This window comes from Accipiter gentilis, chromosome 22 (genome assembly GCF_929443795.1).
Source record: "Accipiter gentilis chromosome 22, bAccGen1.1, whole genome shotgun sequence".
In the NCBI taxonomy this organism is placed as follows: Eukaryota; Metazoa; Chordata; class Aves; order Accipitriformes; family Accipitridae; genus Astur; species Astur gentilis.
Window position 1 is genome coordinate 8,568,935 of NC_064901.1, and position 23,341 is coordinate 8,592,275.

At 35.8% G+C, this 23,341-nt stretch overlaps 1 protein-coding gene across 6 annotated transcripts in view; it reads left to right on the forward strand.

Annotated features, from left to right (window-relative positions):
- PRKD1 (protein kinase D1) overlaps positions 1-23,341 on the forward strand; it is a 150,109-nt gene that overhangs the window by 54,475 nt on the left and 72,293 nt on the right. For 4 of the 6 annotated variants that reach the window (XR_007509124.1, XR_007509123.1, XM_049825131.1 and 1 more), the window contains exon 2: positions 23,133-23,271. Coding sequence is in view for 4 of the 6 variants with exons in the window: in XM_049825131.1 (XP_049681088.1) it covers positions 23,133-23,271 (139 nt within the window). In the remaining 2 variants the exon portion in view is untranslated. Of the gene's footprint in view, positions 1-21,350; positions 21,480-21,504; positions 22,132-23,132; positions 23,272-23,341 lie in introns of those variants that run through there. The other 2 variants (XM_049825133.1, XM_049825134.1) reach the window with 2 other exon arrangements.

Genomic DNA, 23,341 nt, shown 5'->3' on the forward strand with positions numbered 1-23,341 from the left:
TCACTTTTAAGAAGATTTGGCTTCCCTGCCCCTGGTGCTTTAGTTGGAAAAGCTATCCAAAAGATAAATTTCTTTGAAGCTAAGGAATCTTCTTTAAATATGCAGCCTGACTCTCTTCCTAGTCGCCTGATGTTTACTTTTGTTAGGCTGTATCTTGGTTTTCTTTGTTCTTTTCTTTCTGTTCTGTATCTTGATACATATGTGTAAACTGCTACTATCTTCTCTTTCAGATTCATTGAGACAGATTAACCAAACAAAACTTAGTCTCATCCCGTAAGATACACTACCATTTCTTTCATCATGCTAGTTTTATCTTCTTTCCAAGTACTCAATTTGATTATTTATTTATTGACAGTGGAGTGTAGGGATTATGCATCATACCCACACTGAAGCCTTACCAGTGCTTTTTACTGTGGCACAAACAGATCCCTCTCAACTGAATATGCCTAGAACCTAAGGTACAGATTGTTTTTAGAGGCACACCTCCATTTTTGTACTTAGGTTTTATACTTGGTTAAGATTAGATGCAACGTTGTACTTCTTGGTAAAAGTCTGTAAAGTTACAATATCAAGGTTAACATTGGACCTTGCATCCTTGTATCACATCTCTTAAAAAAAGGTGTTTCTACCTGGGCTCTGCTTTGCTATAAATGAGCACAAATCTTTTGTTTCAGTAGACATCATCTTTGTTAATTGACTTCTAAAATTTAGTTCAAAACATTCTTTTATGATCCAGTTTGTTGTATGTGAGGAGAGCCGGCCATTGTTTAACGACCTGACAGTATGTTTTCACCAGATATGATGAAGCAGTGTTGACGTCTAATTTAGTAAGTAATTGTGAACATGAGAATTGTTTCTGAAGGAGTTTATGGTGTGTTCAAAAGGGTGAAAGAGGTTATTTGACGTGATATGCTCCTCTTTCCTGAGTTGCCAGTCTAAATCTGTATTTTATACCTTCTGTTCTACCTGATAGAGGGGGCAGGAGTATCTCTGGATTGTACTGGTAACGCATGTGAAATATATGAGATGACAGCAAGAATCTAGTGAAAGCTAGTTTTCTGCTGCATTTAATAATAATAAAAAAAAATTATAAAAAATCTTAGTGGTAGAAAGAAAAAATTGCAGATAGCTTGTATCAGAAGTTGGGGTGTGGGTGCTAGAAGTCTTTGGTTTTAGCCCATATGTGTGTCTGTCCTGTTTTCTAGCCTGTCATTTTCCTTTGAGCAGTCTGTAACACTGCTAGATTGTCTTCCACTTCTCTGTCTCATCCATTCCTAGGATATTTGCAGCACCTTGTAGCTGCTAAAAGCCATCTAAAAGTTATCGTTGCCTAGCCAGGTCTGGTGTGTTAGGATTTTATCAGTGTATTTTTAAAAAAAAAAAAAAAAAACAAACATAAAAAAAAAATAATTGTCTTTTAGCACTGGAGGATATCTTACCTGTTACACTAAGTAGCAATGCATAAAGGAGGTCACTGATATTTAAAAAAAGAAAGCATGACATACGAAACAGGTAGGTAAAAGTAACAGCCTAAGAAGTGTTTGAATTTCAACTGCTATCCATGGCCTTTGATATACTATAATTGTGGATATAAATTGTGAAGTACATATCCTTTTTCACTCTCAGTCCTCACAAAGAACCCTGATTGGAAGACAGAATCTAAAATGCTCCTTTCTGCTCCCCTTTAGGGGTAGGAGAGATTGAAGTAGTTGTTGGGTATGAGACCCAGGTTCTCCTTCATTGCAATTCTGGAATCAATGTTCAAGGAATTTTGTGCCCTGTTCTCCTCTCATACACTCATTCACTGGCATTGGCCAAACCTGCTGTTCTTGTAATTTAAATTTTCCCTCCATATTATATCCTTCTTATTCTTCTCCCTCTAATCATAGTTGTGAAGGTTAAACAATTAGAATCAATTAGTAAAAATAATCTATTTCGCAAGCTTGCTATTTTTGTCATTAGGGAAAAAAGCCCTCTGACCTGATGATCTGCTCAAACCACTGTAAAGAGACGCATTATATGCTAGTATAAAGACATAAACTCACTTTTTTCAGTAAAGAATAATTAATTGTTAAAAGATCTAGATTTTATAATGTTCTAATTTAATTTCAGTGATCGCTTTGCTGTATACATTTTTATTTATTTCCAAATCTCAAGGGAAGACATTTATGTAAAATGATGCTGATACATGGTGAGTTATTAAGTCAGTGCGGTTGGCAGACATGGGACTCTGTGGTTTAGTGGCTTCTTGTATCTTTGTGCAGGCACAGAGTTTGGAGGAAGGAGAAGGGGGGGAGGGAAAGGTGCATTTGTTTCCTGATGATTATGTTTTTCTACAAAATACAGTTGATAAGTTGGGTTTTTTCTTCACTAATTTGCTTCTTGCTATTTTGAAATTTTCCTAAAGACCCTGTTTCAGAGATGACTGCTGCATTTGAAATACAGGACTGTATGTCTCTTTGAAATGCCATTCTGTTTAGAAAGAACACCTACTATTTAAGTAAAATTATAGTGCTCTGAAAGCAAAAAAATAGTCTTTTGTCACTCTGGTATATTTATGCATATTTCATTTTAACCACAAGGATTTTTTTCCCAGTTTGGCAGAAGTAATCATTGGCAGAAGTAATCATTGGCAGAATGATTTTTTTACTTTTTTAAATACCAGTGTGAAGACTTCTCTTTCTGTTTAAAAAGCCCTCTTAACAGCACAGTTCATTCTTTTTTTTTCTTTTTCTTTTTTCTTTTCTTTCTTTCAGCTTTTTCATGAATACAACCGGTTCCATTCAGGATCAGAGATTCCATTGTTTTGGTTTTGTGGGCTTTTGGTTGAAATCAAGTGCTTTTCTCTCAGAGCCAGCTGTAGTTCAGGAGCAAGGGAGGAGGAGGTGGCTGCTGTGGTATGGGGAAGTTGGCATGGACTCTTTGGTTCTTAAAACGCAGTAGGCAGACCGAACTACGGGTGATTTGTCCTCAGCCAGACTTTTTTTTTCTGAGACAACCAATGCAGAATGGTCATTTTCCTCCACTTTTGTGGTTGTAAAAACTTCAGAGCAAAACCGGAACTGGCCTGTATTTAAGATGAGATTTAACAAAATGTAGGCAAGTTTGTAACTTGGAATGATTTTGAGTGGTGCTGAGGAATGATAGATGTATTATCATTGTCTTCTTCCCTTTACAAGAAAATAAAAGCTTGCAAAGAGTATTTCTAGACTACTCCTTGTTTGTCTTTTAAGTGGTTTAAATTAGAAGCCCCACCTTGCATATCTGTATTTTGTGCTGAATCATGAGAAATAATCAGGTTTTATGGCTTTTCTGAAATGTAACTTTTTCTGAGTAGTGAATTTTTTGGCTTTCTGAAGGAAGTTATTTGCACAGACTTCTGTAGGCTGTAAACAGAGGTTCTTGCTACAGCCAGGTTTGTGGTTGTGGGCTAAGAGGATGTGCAGTCTCTAATCAGATAGGTCCAAAGAAGGGCCAGTGGGTGGGAAGGAGCGAATGGTCAGAAACCAGTATGCACAATGTAAATTTGCACATAATTTGAATGTGCACCTGTCTGTGGATATGAAATCCACATCCGTGCATGCAGAACTGTTTCTGGCCCCAGTAATTTGGTCTATATTCAGATTTGACTCTCCATAATAATACAGACATTTTGTTTCTACTTCTTTAAGCTTTCTTCTTGCTACTTGTTGATTTTTCTCGTTCTCATTTTACCAGATTTCAAGTTTATTTGTGAATAATAAAAAAAACCCCAGCCCTTTCTGTTCTGTTCATAGGTGATACACGGGTGGAAATGATGTTGCTGGTGAATCATTTGGTGAGGAAAATATAATTGATCATACAAAACAGAAATTCTGCTTGCATTCATCCTTTTAACAGACAGTTATATATTTCAGTCTTTCCATTTGACTTTTTTTTTAGCTTTCTTATTATATTGTAGGTTTTACTGTGGTACAGGTTGTGAATGGTCAGCACAACAGTAAGAAATGAATGTGAACAAAGAGAATCTAGTTCCTAAAAGTCAATTCTAACTTTCCATGCATAAGAGCAATTAGAAGATGCTTTTAAAAATCATGGCCTCGGTCACTTTACCCTGTTGAAAATCCCAAAAAGTCAGATTGATGTGCATTATATCCAGCATCAAGTGTCTGTTTACCTTGTTGGAGTATAGCAATTAATGATCAATGTGTGCTTCTAATGGTGCATTGCGTAAAGTGAATCAAAGGTGACATAAGCCATGAAGCATTCTTTGGTGATTGCTTTAGGCTTCTGAAATGTCATTTGTTGTTATGAAGGCATACGTGTTGGCAGTTCAAGATAGCATGCTGGATCACTGTACTCAGATCAGTGCTTATTTGAAATGTTTATAGCTTTGCTCTCACACGGTTGTGCAGTCACCATTTTAGAGGCAAGAAATAATTGAGGTGAAATTACCTGCTGATAATACATAATTAGTTGAGTAAAAGTATTCGTTGCTGTGAGGAAAAAAGAGAAGCTGTTCAAGAAACACAAACATTATCTCCAAAGTACTTTCATAAACATTGCAAGGAAAAAAACCCCCAAATTTTCTGTTTGCATTTACAGAGGATCTGATTGAATGAAAGGGATGTGTTTGTCATAATCTTAATAACACATCCATCCATTATTTCAGGACTTAGTGATGCATCGTAAGAACGCTGCCACTAGTTGAGAATCAAAACAGTTGGATATATAATGGGAAAATACTTAAATTTATGTTTCTAAATGATCATTAAATGTTTTTAGGTTACCCCTTCAGTGCTTGAGGAGAGAGTAGAAATGTTGGGAGCTGGGTGGAGCGAAGGCTGTTAGGTTGCAAGTGAGTAGTGAGCATACTGCAGTAGACGTTTGTGTATGGAGCACCTTGAACGTTCAGTGTTGGGCATGGGAAATGCTGGGTAAGTATCACGCATAAAGGATGTAGAGCAGAAGCACCCAGCTGCAGCTGCTCTGGCATGGATTGGACTTTGGCATATTCTCTGAATCCTGCACTGGCCAGGAGTCTGTTCCTCATGGTGTGCACTGAGAATTCGTGGCTCGCTGCAGCACTTAGGAAAAATGAATGCGATCAGAGCTAAATGGATTAACGACCACTATTTCTGAATGAAAACATGGAATTACTCTTTTTAGTTACTCGTCACTTTACTTGCCCCTTTCCTTTGCTGTGTAAGAAAAGATGGTGGGGAAGAAAGGGGGGGTTTGAAAGTTGAACCAACAAAACAAAAGTTTTGGTTTTGTTGGCGTTTTTTTTGTCTTGCTAGAAAAGATGACTTAGCTATGAGCAGAAAATTCAAATAGCTTAACTGAGTTACTGGATTTTAAAATGGTGATGAATGAGGCTGGCTGTGCTGTTCCCTGTTTTCCTTTCATCAGAAGTTAGTCTCCTAACATTTTTATTCCACGTTTGTAGGGTCACGCAGCTTACCTGACATACAGGTTTCTGCCCTCTTTGTCTGTGAACCTTACTGCCCATCTTCCTGCTTCTGATCTATTGCAAAAAACTAAGAGGGGCCACAAAAACTTAATTCTGCATATGCCTCTCTAATATCTGAGATCTTGTTCGCTCAGCTGCTGGTAATACAATCTCCTGCTCCCTGCAGACTTCTAGTTGCTAGGAACTTCTTGTATTAAGTGTCTGGCTCCTCACCCCTGGCTGGCTGGATGCCAAATGGCTGAGACTTCAAGCAAATGAGATTATTTTACAATGACTCGCTTGTTATTAGAACTTAGAAGGGATTCTTTACGTGTTAGGTGAAGGTCTGAAAAGTTCTCTTAGTTTAATGTGACAGCTGCTTTTCCCCTGGCAGAAACAGAATTTTGACTTTGCTTGTAGTACTCTTCAAAATATTGTGGTTTGTGCCAAAGACTTCAGTGTCTCTATAAAAGGCAGGAAGCCATAATTTCCTTGCTGTAAGCAATGTATTTTTAATATGGTATTCTGTATGAAATTACCCTGTGAAACAGTAGCTTCAAGGAGCTGATTTACCTTTTTGTTCTAGGTGTAAATTTCTTTTCTGCAGCATTTATAAGTTAACAGTTCTGACTTTAAATAAGAAAAAAAAAATCATAATATTGTATCATTATTTTATGGCCTTGTTTTAGCCATTGTTAAGAAGACGACTCTAAAAAAACCCATGCTCTCTTAAAATTCCAGCATCAATTGTGGAACACAGTTCTGCAACTGAAAATTGTAACAGTGCACAATAAATAAAAAGTACATGTAAAAAGATTTTTTTAAAAATATATTGAGTGATGCTGTTTTTGCAAGAAGGCAGGCCAGCACTTGAAATAAAATAGTCAGAGACATGATTAAGTCAATATGTATTCACAAAAGCATTTACAATTATTATTATTTTTTTTAGCAGCAGGAGAGCTTCAATCCCATCAAAACCAATAGGCAACCTATAAAATCCAACGTCAGAAGGGCAGAGCCATGAGAAGTTCCAGTCACTTGTTGACCCTGAGAACAGTACTGTTGAATATTGATCCCATTGTATGAGATGAGATTTAGTGAGTGCAAAATTCTGTACTGGAAAAATTAAACGCTTAAGTATTGCAAGATGAGAGTGGATAGTTGAAGATGGGCAAACCCATGCAGGAATTTAGGGTTGACTGTGTTCGTTTCATCTGTTAGAGATAGGATTTCTAAGATGCATATCCCAGACATATTAAACTCTAAGGCAACTTTTTGTCTTGATGTTTAAAAATATTCTTGAGGCAGATAGGTCTGACTGAAATTAAACTGTCAAATAATCTGTCAGTACTAGTTGGATGGGGGTGGACATGTATTCACCCACACTGAGATGCAAAAACTTCCCTTGTGAAATGTGGCAGCTACGTAATGTTGCAGAAGAACTCTAAACAACATTTCAGGATAAAAAATGGGGAAGTGTTTCTCCACAATTTCAGATAATCAGAAAGGAAGGTCACAGGAATATGACTTACAGAAAGGAACATTAAGCTGTAGGAACGTGCCTTGCCTTATGTAGTTTATTTTTCTTACTCTGAACTGAAAGTAATTTTATTTATTTTTTTTTTTACATCTTCCAGAAGAGTTGTAGATACAGGGATAGAAAGACCCAATAGGTTTTCCTCCTGTTTCAACTCAGGATCAGCTATATCTGCACCCTTCTTCTCTATCTAAACTGTTCTGAGATCCTCCAGTGACAGAGATGGCACAGCCTCCCCAAAAAGTCATTGCCAGTTCTTAAACTATCCTTAATTCTTAATATTTAACTTAAATCCCCTGTGTATAAACTCTTTACTGGCTAACTAACAGAACCAAAGACTGTCAAAGTTTCCTTCTATTTATTTTCTTTCCCCTAATCATTGCTTAGCTGTTTAAATCTTTCCTTTTATATCACATTATATAGAACTTTTTTTTTCTGGTGCTGTCCTTGGACTGTTTCTGGGCATCCAGAACTAGACAGAGTAGTTACATTAGAGGTCTTGCCAATGCCAAAATGAGTAAAAAAGAAAAAGATGCTCTGAGAAGAATCTCAAGTTGTTAGCTTTCTCCAGTTAGCTTGACTGTGAGTGTTGTTGCTGAGTATGACATTATGGTAATTCATTCTAATATTGTTTGTATAAGAAAGACCACAGGAGTTGTCTGAATTAATTCCTTTTCAAACAGAGTGTCTCTTTTAGAAACAAAAATCCAATAATGTAGAAATAGCACTACCATATTTGTCTTTCAGTGAGCACTTGCTTTAGCTACTTAAAATAAGAAGAAAAAAAAAGGGGGGGACACCAGCAAAATAATTGTTGTGTAGTCTAATTCTACATAGCCTCAGCTGTCAGAAATTGGAACTTGCTGTTTCTTGTCTGCAAAGCAGATGAATCAATAGATAATGAGATTTTACTTTCTTGTACTGATGCTTATCAGAAATGATCAAATCGCATCCTGACCTTCCTTTAGAAATTAAAGTTTAATCACCTGCTGCCACGTATAGTAGAGCATGTCTTTCAGTTCCCTAATTATTCTATCATTCTTCCCTGAATCCTTTCTCCAGTGTCCTAGTTCACTGAATTTTAAACGCTAGGTATTAGTAGACTGCCAGTTGCAGTTGCATCAGCGCCAAAAGCAGAGGTAATAAATCCATATACTTCTTTGGTATTCCCCGGTTTATGGCAAAAGCAATTCACTAAGAGCGCATGTTCATCTAATTATCCACTACATTAGCTAAATTTCATCATTGCCTTTCAGAATAGAGTCCCTGTTACATCAGAGCAGCTTGTGTTCCATGTTTCCAGGGGCCTGACATAATATTTTACAGTCTGATTTTGTGTTGCTGTTAAGTTACGCTTGTGCAGTCTCCTTATTACATTACCAAGTTACCTAGTTTTTCCATAAGTCAGGGTGATAGTAGTTAACTAGTAGTACTATCCTTCATGTTTTCATTTGTGGAACTGTGTATCTTTTGTTCCATTATTTTGAGAAGTCTACAGTTATGCAGGTAGCTCCATTTCCCTTTTTAAAAGGCAGCACATTAGTTTTCCTCTCGATTGCTCCAGAACCCAACCATTGACATTATAGCTCTTTCAGTTTTGCTTTAAAGTTTTTTGGAGTTGCCAATATAAGGGTACAGCTTCAGTGAGTCCTCTTCGACATCCATAGCAACTGGTGTTAGAATACGGAGTGTATATACCTAATACTGCGTTTTCCCAAGATGGGGGGGGGGGGGGGGAAGGAAAGTGATTTATAAATATTTATGGATGGTACAATTGTTACAGTTCTTCTTGTTCCTAAAGTATTAGCAACACTTTTAATGTGCCTTAAGTATGCTGACAGTGATATTTTCACATATCTTCTGGCTTTCCTTAGTGGTTTTCTACTACTCTTAAGCTTCTATTTATATCTGTTGCTATCAACTTTCTGTTTTGAACATTATATTTCTGTATGTATGAGACATACACTTTAAAGCTCCTTTTGCAACCTGGGAATTTCTGTGTTCAGTGCATTTATTTTTTTGAAATAAATTTAAAAATTTAATTAATGTTAATGTTTATTCATGTGCTTATCTTTAAATTATTTTCCTGGTTCTGTGAAAGTGTTCCTAGATTTACAGAAGACTTAAACATATGTTTAATTTTTGTGCCTGAGTGTGCCGAGAGGTTTTTCTTCAGTACATACGTGTTATTAAAGGACCTACTGCATGCAAATTGAAACACAGCAGCCACAGGCACTTTTGTTAATAAACAATATTGCTGACATTTGTGGAGGGGAATCTTAGTTTATGCCTTTGCTCACAGGAGGATTTTTAATTTTTAATTTCTTAACTGTTCAGTTTCTGTTGAGTGCCCATTACAGAGACAGAAAATTGTTGTGATCTGTTTGTGATCCCATTCATCTTTCAGTGGTTTCTGTTTTCTTAGTGATCTTGTCCTAACCGAATGATTAGGACTGTGTTCATAAAGTTGTACAGTCCAGCTTTGAAACTTCCAGGTAGGAAGGCCTAGAAACCCAAATGGCCTCTTCCTGAGTGACTCACTATCTAGAAGTCTATATATATCTCTAGTATTATTATATAAAAGCTGCCATTTTTTTGTCATAACAACAACAAAAAAAATCGTGCTGTTTTTCCTATCCTCAAACAGGTATTTCACAAGGAAAATCCTGTTGGGTGTCACGGACAATGAATCCCAAACCTCCCATGACATGCCTTACTCAGATCTGCAAAGAGATGCTACTTTTGCGTAAAACAATTGTTCACAGATGTTTCTGTCCTAATATTCTTTACTCGTCATTCTGGACAGTTTCCTCTTAGTATTTTGGCTTTGCCAAGTCACATTTTGAATGGGGAATTAATGTGTATAACATGATGCTATGAGTTCTTATTTATAAGTTAGTCATCTGACTCCCTGTATGGGCATGGTTCTATGTGTGCCCATGCTGAACTGGGGTACAACATAAGCATCCTCAGCATTTTCTCCTGCTATATAATCCCCTCCTGATTATATTCATTATAGGATTAGGGAGCCCAGTAAGCCTGCTATTTGGTGGTGTCTCTTTATCCTTTATTAATGAGGATTCTAATTATTAATAAATGGAAGTAAAATATACAACTGACCAAGGAGAAAATTAGTTATTAGTACTAAAAGTTGAACCAACATGCTTCTTGTACTTAAAAAAACATTCACATTTCTATCAAATTCAGTAGGAGAGCACCCTTTACAAATATTTTTCAAATGGCTCTTGCTGTATTTCCTGAAATACAGAATTATTGTTGTGAGTGGATGAAAGACTAAGTAATTTTCCAAATCTCTCTTAACACTACTCAAAATGTAAGGGAGTTCTGCTTTTTCAGGAGGAAACCACATATTTGGGAATGCTTTAATTAAAACAGTAGTCTGGATCAGAGCTTTTTTTTCCTGTTTCTTTGCCAAAAAAAAGTTTGGAATTTATCTTTAAGCAATTACCTAAACTGACATCTACCTTGAAGGAAAATAAGTGTATTTTGGAAGCAGAGTAGAGATATAAAGAAGTGAGAATGATCTTTTTACAGACTGCACAACATGCAAACTACTTGCGTTGCCGTCAAAGTTTCTGTGTATGAGGTAAGAGATCTAGACAAGCCTAATAAAGGTAAGAGATCTAGAGATCAAAAACACTTGTTCTATGTCTGTGTAGTCTATTGAGTTATGTACATGACTGAGTCTCCTGAATTGATGTAATTCTTGCTCAGAGATAGCAAAAACACATCTGGTGGTAGACTCTCACAGAAATGGGTTTTAGGTTGGTTTGTCTGTTTGTTTTTAAAAGAATGTGTAGAATTGGCTCTTGAACTGGTTTCTTTTCATCTTTCTTAAGGAGTTTGTTTTCCCAGGTGCAGTATATGGCATAGAATTAGTAAGACTGCAGCTTCAGAAACAGTGCATGCTTGTGAGCAAGGGACTCTTTAGTCACTGTCTTCAATGTTTTTTTGATTAAAGGAACTAGAAAAAATACTCAATTTTGTTAGTGATTCATCATGCTTTTTCTGCCTATTCCCTGAAGGGCATGAAAGTTTCTGCTCCAGTTCTCAACCTCCTTGGTGAGAACTGCAATCTGTTCATGAAGCATCTACATAAATGGATGCCTGTCAACAATCTGACACTGTTGTCACGTTCTTCTCCTAAACGTTTCGCAGGAAGCTCCGTAATTCTGTCGTGGGGTGGACAGTGTTGGGCTGCACAGATATACAGGAACTGTAGGAGCCTTTCTGCTGAGGTCTCCGTATTGCATTAGAGAAATGTGGCATTAATGGATCGGTGTTAGTAGAACAGTGCTCCCCAAACGTTCAGTATGAAATAACCAAGGAGACACAGACTGTTAGTGCTGTGCCTCAGTGCTTCTGCTGGTGAAAATTTTCCAGGAAATTATGGAGCATATGCAGATGTGGTATATGTATGTGATAATACTTTTGGCTCTAACAGGATGTGAAGACCAGTTTCTCTTTTGAGTCTCATTGTTGTGTGTTTATTATTATTACTTTTCTAAATACTCCTGTTGAATTAACCTCTTCATCTACATGATAGAGAAGTCAGCTACACAAGTGTATGCTGATATGCATGGCACATGAACTTTTAGAATTTGTATGTGAAAAAATTGAGTGTTTTCTCAATGTCTGAGTTATTGGACTTATTCTTTCTTTACATCCATTTGACTCTGCATCATCTTCATTGCATTGGAAGCTGTAATAGAATATTCACAAAATACTGAGGAAGTATCAGTAAAAAAAGCTAACTCTTGGAGAAGATAAATTGTATTTAAGAGTCGGATGTTATTTTAAATAAGGTAGTCTTTACATGTTATTAGTGAAAATCAATTTCCAAGACATAATCAACATATATTTTTGGTAACTCATTACATGCAGTAATTCAGAATGAAGTATTTCCACAAAAGTCTTAATGAAAAATAAATCCAATCTTTTAATGGAAATGGAAAGAGTTATATTAGTGTCTTGTGGTAGCACAAATAGTTTCACTAATTATGCTAAAGTTCTCTTTGTTTGAGAGAGAAGTGTTATTATTTAAGATTTTTCATGTTTAATTGCATTGAGCTGTGGTGGGTTGACCCCAGCCAGCAGCCACTTGCCAGACTCAGTTCAGGAGCAATGAGAGAAAACTGCCCCCCCTGCACCCAGTCTGCAGATTATTTTAAAATCACTAAAGCAACATTGCCGGGAATCAGGATCTACAAAGTCACCATGATTTTACTGAAGTTTTCAATTGCATCACACAAGTAAAATTTAACAACTTTTTTCTGGTGTGTCAGCTTTGCTTTCTGTTTGCTCTTGGGTAAAGGAGTCTAGATTTGAAAAAAAATCCTGTGTAGTGTTGTTAAGATGCTTTTATTTTGATTCTCTGCTTGTATCTCTTGCCTTTTGCCCTGAACTGGGAGTTTTTAAAGTCTGCGTACAAGTAGCTTGAGTAATGTGGTATATATACTTGATATTTTTGGCAGTGAGCAATTTGAGTGACAGAAGGCGAGCCGATGCACAGTGGCAGAAGGCATAGGTGGCAAGAGAACGTGTTTCTTTAAAGATACTGTGCAAAGGAAGCGACTCCTTCCCTGAATGGCCACAGGGAACAACCTGTACTGAAAGAGGCTGACAAAAAGGTTGCTCAGAGGTCAGGCTCTGTCTAAAATAGCCACGTTCCTATATTTCACCATGGCCATGTTTCATCTATTTCACAGATATGTCTGTGAGGGAGCTCAGTTGTATTTTTCCTCTGTGTTCATCATTGTTCCATAGATGGCAGCTGCAGAAAAAGTTGTATTTTGATGCCAGTTCAAATCAGGGTGTGTGGGCAAGGTACTCTGTTCCTGATCTGAGAGAGATGAAGGAACCTGATTTGTGCAGCAAATCACTGCAGCGAACAGAATTAGCAAAATATTTGTACGCACATATTTGTTATCTAAAATACTGTTTACATCATGAACAAGAATAAGTTTGCTCCTTCCTCACAGGCCACTTGGAAAAGGCTTGTTAACTTCTATGCTGAAGGTATCATGCTGTGCTGTATAGAACATGTAATTAATCAAGGATTGTAGTAAAAAAAGTAAAAAGAGGAATAAATACTGTAAATAGGGAATGATGCCACCCATATTAAAGTGTTAGTGAAGTAGGTTAACTGATGTAAGGAATGTTCCAAATGCTGATGGTTCTCTGGAGTACATACATCTACAAATAAATATTTAAATAAACCAAAATGAGAACAGAGACTCAAGCACTGGCCCAAAATCATGTAAGCTTTTCAGTTGTTTAATTGTGTGCTTCCTGATATAGTTTGGATTATGCCAAATCACACTCTTTCAGGTGGTGCCCAGTCATGGTTTGGGTCCTAACATGTGTAAGGGACTGTTTAAAATAAGCAGTGGGAATGTCATCTCCCTGTTTCTGGAGAAAGAGGTCAGCTGTATGACAGTGAGCCGTTTCCCTGCCACTTAGTCTCAGATCCAAAGAACGGTTCCTGGCTGGTTTAGTGCGTATAATCTTAGAAACTTCTCTGTTTCACTTAGCGATTAGATCGGAAGCAAACTTACCAATACTTTTTTGGGAACACAAAGGCAAAAAAGGGAGCAAGGACCTATACTGCTGTTCCCATTCACTGCTTCAGCCTTTGTAAACCTGGCTCCTTGCTGCTCTCCTCAAGGCTCACAAGACCTCAAGATCTGTCTGATGCTTCTGTTCTACATGTATTTTCTTTGCTCTGGTCATCTCTCTTCCTAACCTTTCAAGGTTTTTTCTGTTGCTTCTTTACCTTTCCAGTGAAAGATCTTTGCTCATTGATCATTTGTCTTCCTCTCTATACCTGTGACAAATGGGCTTTTCCTAAGCCTGTCTTGAGTAGTACTGCAGTGCAGACAGTATCAAGATGGTTAGTACTACTACTTATATTTTCTGATACTTACTTTTCTTTCCTGTACAACCAAAAGCTGATTGCCAGGGGAAAAGAAACAAGAAAGAAGGGAACAAAGGAAAGGAAATAGGCAGGTTTGTCTATTCTTGCTTTTTGGCTGCCTGGCAAGTGCAAAGGCAATCTAGAGAGTCACCGTTTCTGAGATATCTTAAGCACAGCACGAAACATCCTGGGATGAGGTGGAGATACCACTGCTGCTGGAGCAGGCACTAGCTCCTGCTCTTTCTCAGACATTACTGTATAAATTCTGTGTAGCTATATAGTGTGCACTTCTATTTAAATGCCAGAGTTTGTGTTAGTTTGCAGTAACTGTAGTGGTGCATGTGAAGAAAGTCTTTGAATCCTAACTGTTTGTTTTGTTTTGTTTTGTTTTTTTTTACAATAAATCCGTGAAGTCTTCTTGTGGTATTTTCTTTTCTTTATGCATAAAGACTAATATTTTCATGGTAGCCTTGCGCTTGGTAAATAGAGCCTTTTAAAAATCTCTTGAGTTTTGCAAGTGAGTTAATAATGACTGCCACAATTAAATGAGAATTTAGGCAGTCTCTTGGCCAAAAATTCTCTGCTTTTCAGTATCATGAATTTGCTGTATTGTAACCTCTGTAGAGAAAGGAAATCCTGACTTCTAAAAATAAAATGCATTGTTATTTTAAGAACGCAAAAGAAGAATATTTCATCTTGGTTAATATGATCGTTTAAGAAGTTTTGTAGGTTTATATCTTTAGTTTAAAACAGTTGTACCAATGTAAGATTATTTATTAATTTATTTCCTTTTAAATGAGTTAGGGTTCGGTCAGCACCTTGTTTAGGTTAGGTCAACCTAATTTGTGTTCTAGCAAGTTAAGTTAGGTCAACAGATACTCAGCATGACTCAACTTCTCCACATGCTATGAAGATATTGTTTAGCCCACAGTCCTTGTGTGTGCTGGATCATTATCTTTGTGCTATGAAAGACTTCCAGGTTTTATCAAGGTTCTTGGTGCTGTTACGGTCATCACTAAGGACTTTTCTTAAGAGGAAGGCTTGCAAAAATCTAACTAATTTAGAAGGAAAAAATAGCTACTCTTTAGAAGGAAAAAATAGTTATCACTAAAAGATATGTAGTTCAATTTAATGTTAAGAAAAAAGTTAATGAGGATTGAAAAAGTTTAAAAGACAACTCTCATTACTTCCTAGAATAAAGCAACAGAAACTATCCCTTACAGGAAATGTGCAAAATTGTAGTAATAGACAAAAAGACAGAAACAAGAAGAGGATTTTTTTTTCTTTTGCACCTTTAGCACTCAGAACCTATCTGCCTGTTTTATTACAAAAATGTGACAATTTTAGTACTTGAAAGAAGTATTTTTGCAAAATGACCCAGCAACACAGTTTTCTGACTATTGGATTACATTAGTAATTACACTGAAACCAGCATCAATATTTAGAGCATGTTTTTTCCAGCTTTTCCAGATAAAGTTCTTTATGTGGAGAAATTTATTTCTCATCGGTTTTCATTTGAGGTATCTACAGTGCTAATCTTCCAAATGCATAGTTATTAAACCAAACTGGTGAGAGAGTTGTCTCACCTTAGACAGTCTCACCTTTCCTTTTAGTTAGTTTCTATTAGAAATTATGCTTTACTACAGAAAGAGGAAGGCTGAATAGGTTCTCCATTCAAATAACTATTTATATGATTAATTAAAGAAAGCTTCCCAATTCAGATTGGCAATATGCTAACATTTAGATATATCAGATCTTTTAAAGTTCTGTTTCTTTAATAATAAACCCATTTGATTGTCACAGTAATTGGATAGAGTTTTTAAATATCACCAAGTTTTTTTCAGCAGTTTGGTTTTGATCCTTGTATTGAGAACACTCGTTAATAAGACAGCACAATTATGGACTTATGTAGTTCAACTTGTGTCTGCGTGTGGATGGAGGTATGCCATTGAAACTATTGACTGATAAAATGGATAATGGATTAAATGAATTACTGAATACTTATAATTAGAGTTTCTAGTTACTGAAATTTAACATGAGTCTGCAATTTTTTTGTAGTATCACTTGAAGACAAAACCAGAATTTGCATAATCATTTGGCTTCTGTACAGTTATTGGTGAAATATTTTGGTGAATTTTCTTGAGATGTTTACAGTTGCTAAGGATAAAAACACTTCAATGATTGCTTCGGCTTTGGCATCTGCTGAGGAAAGGTTAGTGCCGAGCCTCCTTTTGCCCTGTGTTTTATGGATAGTCTGCTGCCATTGTACCCACAAGCTGGGCAATACCAAATTATTATTTGAGATCCAGGTTTTTTTCACCTGAAAAAGCAAATTTTTTTTTTTTTTTTTTTTTAAGTCTTATGGGTAGGTAAGAGTTATGTGATATTTTCAGGAAATGAAAGAAGCAGACAACTTCAGTCTGCTTATGGGTGACTTCAAATGCTAGTAGTTTCCTGTTTTTTACCGTAAAAGCTGCTGCAATATCATATAAAACACGTTTGATATGAACATTTAGGTAGCAGTCTTTTAAGGCTCAATGTTTGGAATAAAAGTGTATTATTTGGGAAAAGCATAACAGGCTTTTATTGTGGTAACATTACAGTACACGTAAGGAGAAACTATTGGCATAATATGAGACAAGCATTGTTGAAAAGGCAAGAGTGGGAATACTGAAAACTGACACTTAGGTCTTTGTTGCTGAAATTTTTAAAAGTAAACCTTAGGGTAATCACACCTCTTGAGAGGTATGTATATACATTTTTATTTCTTGTGGAGATGTAATGGAGATTAAAATCATACTAGAGTAGTATTCACAGTCTGTGAACGATCACTCCATCTACATTCAGTAAATATTAATAGTTCAAAAGCTAATAAACTAAAAAATCTAAATCACTGTTATCCAACAGTACGTTTGCAATCACTGCAAGCAATGGTCATGAACACTATCCTGTTAATAGAATATTTCATTTTCCTTTATGAAATGGACAAGTAAGAAGTAACTTGCAGCTTGGTATAGAAACATAATCTTGCTAAAACTTCAAACAGTCCCCCTCTGGATCCATGAAAGCTGGTTTTTAAATGGAGATGATCTCTAAATACAAGTTTTCCTCATCAAGTTGTCTGAATTTGACTTTACTATGACATAATTGTTTGTCTACATGAATGCTATTTTACACTAATGACTGAAAGCTTTTATCCTGCGAAATTTTATGTGTGTGCTTTGGAAATAGTTACACTGATCACTAATAGTCAAATTCTAAGTCAATTCAGTGCAGCCCTGGAAATGGCACAGAATCCAGATCTTCCTTGAAGTTTTAAGCCTGGTAAACAGTCAGTTTATTTACTGCCAGAATTTTGTTTCTTCATGGGAGTGATTAATTTTTTTAAATGTCATTTGTTTATATGTGGTATAGCTTTTACAATAGTTTTCCTGTAGTGTACTATGAAATCCCTCTGGTACATTACAGGCTGCTTACCACTAATATAGAATGAGGGAGTGATACAGCTCTTCCACTGTAAGTCTCTTTCACTAATATAATAATGAATGGCATCTATACAGCAAGGCTGGGCAACATTAACTGCTCTTACAGCAAAGCTAATACTTGTACAACTTCTTAGGATAGTTTCTACTCTAATTTTTCAAAAAATTTTCTTGTATTAAATCACCGTTGATTTAGTAAATTAATGAACAAAACCTGTGGATGTATAATATGGTTTCCTCTATGATAATGACAGTTTTATTGAAAACAGTCATGCCAAGGTTACCTTTTTTTTTTTGACCTAATATCACTGTGGATAGACATAAGCAAGATTTAACATTGCTTGCGGACAGGGAGAGTTGTACTTCATAAATAAGTAAATAATATAAGAATTAGTAATACACATTTAGCCATTTATTTTGTCCCCATTTATTCTCAATAGTAATTTTTTCAGCATCATAATCACTAAGTCATCTGAGGTTATCTACTTTATCCTTCTATCCTAACATCGAGAGATCAGCAGACAGATTCCTGACATTTGTTTGATTTGTTCTGGTAGAAAACCCTCTAGTAATAGACATTCCCTTTCTTAGGAAAACAGTAAGACTTTTTAGAAATTCTTATCCTTGCAAAGCCTTCCTTCTCTACAGTCTAATTGCCTGTATTGTATACATTCTAGTGTTTCAGATTTGCTAATCCTTAATGTTCCATGCAGAGGAGAAATAGATTATTCCATTCCTATCAGCACCAGTTGTTTATGTATTAAAGACTGTAATCATTTATGCCCAGCTCCCAGACAGGGACTGCAGGTGTCTAGGCTAAAGAACCTTCCTTTTTACGGAGGATATATCTAATATGATGTATCTTCCCAGTGGTTTTATGCATCTTTCATAAATTGACCTTAAGTAGCAAAGTTGAAAGGTCAAGTTTGGAAAATAGAAATACGGCTCTTAAAAGGATTCACGTTGCACATTGGATATTCTCTTCAATAGTAATTGCATTCCTTCTTATTTGTAGTTTCTTTTTTTTTTAAAAAAAGTGGTTTTATTAAAAAATACCATCATCTTTTCCAGAACTCAGTGTCTATGGTGAACCAGACTTTCAATTTATCTTAAGGGGTGCTGAACCTTTCATTCGTAGACTGAATATATTTTGTAGTTTTAAGTGTCTTAGAAACATGCTGTCCAATATTTCTTCTCTTTACACTGGAAAATATGCAATAAATAACAACATCAAGACTGGGGATAGACTTAAATTAATACAGAAATTTTGCTAAAGTGCAAATCTGGAACCCAAATAGTTTGTAAGCGATACAAATTATGTTAGAGAGCTAATCTTTCCCTCTATTGGAAAAAAGGGGAGGGACACACACACTTGAAACACAAACTGTGGCAGTTTTACAAGTTATTATGCTGTGAAGGTAATTTATCCTGTTCCAGTTGTAGACTAAGGCACCTGAGATTAAACCACACTGAAAGTGGTTTAGGAAGATGCATTTTATTTCACACTTGGAGTAGACAACCATTGTGTATATGGACAGTTGTGATGTCTTAATGACTACTGATGACTTGTTAAGCATCCAGAAATAGATCCTTTTCCAAACCCCATGCAAACAATTTTCCACTCTCCTGATTCTTACAGAAATGTTGTTATTTCCTCATTATAGAAATTACAATGACTGTTTTACTCCTGGTAATTCCACTTTAAGCAGCTATTATACCAAAACAAGGGCTTTTATTAGTGTTGAGAATTTAGATCCAATACTGTTGGGTTTAGTTAGCTTGGCTTTAGTGAGCTTTTAGGTATCTTGACATATATGCATTTCCTATTTTGCCCTGTATTTGGCAAAAATAAATGCTATTTATAGTGTTGTAGTACCAAGCAACGTGGCTGCTTTTTGTTTACTTTTGTTCGTGCATATCAACATTATTGTTGGCAGGAATAAGCTTAGCTGAAGGAGTATTTTTGTCACTGTTGCAACAGTTGGTCCTTAAACAATGTTTTATCTGGAGAATCGCACCATCAAAATGGCTTTCATGGCATGAGATTAGTTTGTTTGAGAAAAACTAACTCGAACCTGGAAGATAATTCTTGTATGTAATTTATGAAAAAATGTTGTGATTAAATTCATTTTTCTCTAGAGAATATAATAAATGATACCTCAACACATACTTATTTATACATATACATATATAATACATGTAATATAGCAAAAGCTTTTATAGGTAGAAAAAATAGAGCTAATTTGAAAGAACAAATTGAATGAGAATATAAAGAGAGAACAAACAATTTAAGTCATAATGAGCTTAGAGGGAAATGCCTGTACTATCACTGAAATCCAGTGAAATGAGAAAATTCTTTCAGTGTTCAAAAAGGATCAACCATGCCCATTTTGAAAGATAGTTCTAATTTTTTCACTGCTTGTGTAAAAGAAAATTCTCACTCTTACGGCATGCCATCAGGCTTGTATACTGTAGCAAGTTAGGAATCTGTTTAATTAAAATTATAATCCCACCGGGATTGCTTTCTTACGCACGTTCTAAATTTAAAGCATTTCGGAGAAGAGTGAATCTGCCCGCTGCCAGCTCAAGTGCTGGAGAGAGGGAAGAACTGCTCCAGCCATGGAGCACCGTGATACGCGCATCCGAGTGGCTCCAGCAGGCTTTTGGGTTCAGCTCAGCGCTGCTAGGTCAGACGTTGAATGGCTCTATAAGACACTCAGGTGTCTGTTAGTGCCTGTGTCACCTGCTGTTCTATTACCTAGGCTACGCTAGCACCTGTATGGATGAAGAGGGTAATTGCAGTTCAGATTACATCTCCCCTCGAAAGCTTTGATTCACTCCCATTTACACTTCATGTAAAGCAAACTTCTTTAAAAGCAGTAGTATCTATTTCTCATCTAAGCCATGAATTTAGTTCATCCTTGAACTAGAAATTGCTTTTGGCACTAGGTTGAATAATTTATTATTTTAATGAAATTTGGAAATGATACCTTGATAGTTAAGGTCCTTCAGCATTATTTGGCTTATTTTTATAGTTTTAATCCATCATATTTACTGCATCTTAAGTATGTGATACTTGAAATATTTCATCTTCGTGTTTGGAACTGTGGGAGACAATGCTATTTAGGTTATGTTGTCTTTATGCAAGATTAAGAATATTCCATGTAAGAGACCTTTTTTTGAGGATTTTTGCACTGTTTCTCAGAAATTCCTCCCTTAGGTGAAAATTACTGATGTTACTATATTTAGGAGTTGATTTCAATTATGCTGAAACTTTAAGTCTCTTCTACCCCTTCTCCTTTAGTTAAGATGATAGAGGCTATTACTTTAGCATTAAGATACAGCTATAGAGTAACAGGAAGACAGAAAGATGCAAAGATTTGTGTTCTTGCATAATGAAGATTGGTTTTGTCTAAATTTTCTTTCCAACACTCTGCCATTTTACCTTCCTGGTAAACTTTTAAAATAATTTAAAGTTAATGTACTGCCTTAAATACATCTTTTTTGGTAATTGTATAAGAATTGAATGCTTTTGATGTGTAGGCACCAATAATAATGCCTGTATACAGTCAAGAATGGTTCCTGGCTTCCCAGAAAAAGGCACTTTTCTAAGGAGAGTATGAAGCAAGTAGAAGGTACTTGCACAGTGGAATCATCCAAATATGGCAGCATTTCATTACTTCACTGGTTATTTCATGACAAAATGTGACTTTTGGCTGGCTAACAACTCTAGTAGAAGTGTGGCCTATATGACAAGTTTTATTTTAAATAAACAAAAATTCAGTATCCATCTTTCCTAATTTTATTCTACCTGGTGTTTCTTCTGTAACTTTTGAATGTGGTAATGCATATCTTTTACAGAACCAGGTTATTCAGTGCTCATTATTTTACAGAGAAATATGAAAATAGAGAATACTTTCTTGCTCTTCTTAACAAGACTAAAACCATGCATAATGTTTTCAGAAGGCAACAGACCACACTTCTAGAGAGCAAGTTTTTGGTCCACATGGAGGTTGTAATCATCAGTGAGAAATACTTTGGAAATGTGAATTGAACATGGCATAGTAAGCCATTTTCAGCTTTATGAACATGGTAAAGTATACCTTGCTGTTACTGTGACTATTCATTCAACTGAAGTTGTGAATATGAATGGTTAGCTGATTACTAGTTTTACAAAGTTTTACAAATACGGATCTTTTTTAATGTATGTGATTGTAATGCCTGTTTAGAAATACATGTGTTGATGTTGTTGCCAACCTTCTCAAAGTTTGGCAATAGATTGCCAACTCTTTCAGTTCCTAATTAGTGGATGATAAAGGTGCTCAAGGAAATGGCTTTAAAATAGTATCTCATATCATATAGATAAGCAATCTATCTAGGATTTTTAATGTGGTGCACAGTGCACATGAACAAAAATTCTGCATCTTTAAACACATGCACTATAGCAGAATTTTGCAGATCTTGTGAGAAAGTTTTATGTTTCAGAGTCTGGAAATTGTTTCTGTTCAGTATAAAACCTGTATGAATAACTATGTACAGCAACTTCTTTTTCAGGCAGGTAATGCATCCAGCCAAGAATTAGCAGTGGATTGGTAGTTGTGGTATATTCTGGAATAAGACAGACAAAACTCAAACCAGGCATCTGACCATTTTGTCTCTCTCCTTTTAGTGCATGCTTTAAAGCTTAAAAAAGCGCATAACTTTCTTGGGATACTTGGATAATTTGAAAAGTCTCCAGTAATCGGTAATGCATATATTGTTTTAAAGTACTTGCTGTTAGGTCCCTTCTATTCTGCATTCTCTTCAGAGTAATTATAACCTCAAAACCTGCCAGTTTATCTCTCAAGCTATGCTTATAATTGTGTTTCTTTCATTCCATGTTGATAAAACTCCCAAATAATACATGGAGTAGTTCAGTGATGTAAAATTGAATTGAATCTTTTGTATCAGAAAAAGGGTTTCTTGGCTGTGTTTTCAAAACAAAATCTTAGTTCTTTAAGTTGGGATCATGAAAAGAATTAACTTTCATTTTTGTGCTGCAGAAAAAAAAAAGGAAAATAAAGGTGCTTAGATAATAATCTCAAGTATAGTTTATAACCTCTGACATTTTAAAAGTCCTTTTTAGTTTCAACAGAGTTTAATCTGGTTTCAAACTCCAATTTCTTTGCATTAAAATAAATGACTATGGTTAAGTTTGGAAACAATGTTTTATATGTCTAGTAACTTTGGTCTCAAGAAATAGGTATTTTCTAATGAGCAATCATTTAGGCATTGCATCTTAGGCAGAGCTGAAAAACATTTCTTCTGGCTTCAAGGCATCTTTTTGGCAGTAATCTGGGGAGAAATCATAGACTCATGGAATTATAAAGACTGAAAGGGAGCTCCATAGGTTATGAAGTCCAAACACCTGTTCCAGGAAGGTCTAATGAGATCACCTTGATCAGGAACTTGTCTTTGAAAAGTTATCAGTTGTGGCTAAGGGATGCACTTATTTCTCTCTGATTTGCTAGTGGATGCCACATTGTTCAGAGGAAGAGAAAGGCAAATGAGCTTACTTGCTCGGGGGAAAAGCCATTTTCAGACTATAGTAATAAATATTGTCATATATGAAAAAACTATATATCCTGTTTGGTACTAGTCTGAGAAATGGTACTAGTCTTCCCTAAAAATTTAATTATATATTAATTGTATTTTACAGTTATGTATTTTACAGTGTAGTAAATTCTCATGGGTTTGTATTTGCAGTTTCCCGAATGTGGTTTCTACGGAATGTATGACAAAATTCTGCTCTTCCGCCATGACCCTACCTCTGAAAACATTCTCCAGTTGGTGAAAACAGCTGCAGATATCCAAGAAGGAGACCTAGTTGAAGTTGTCTTGTCAGGTAACTAAAAAAAAAATAAAAATTACTGTTATGCTTGCAGCTAAAAACATCCATAGTATTTTTGTACCAG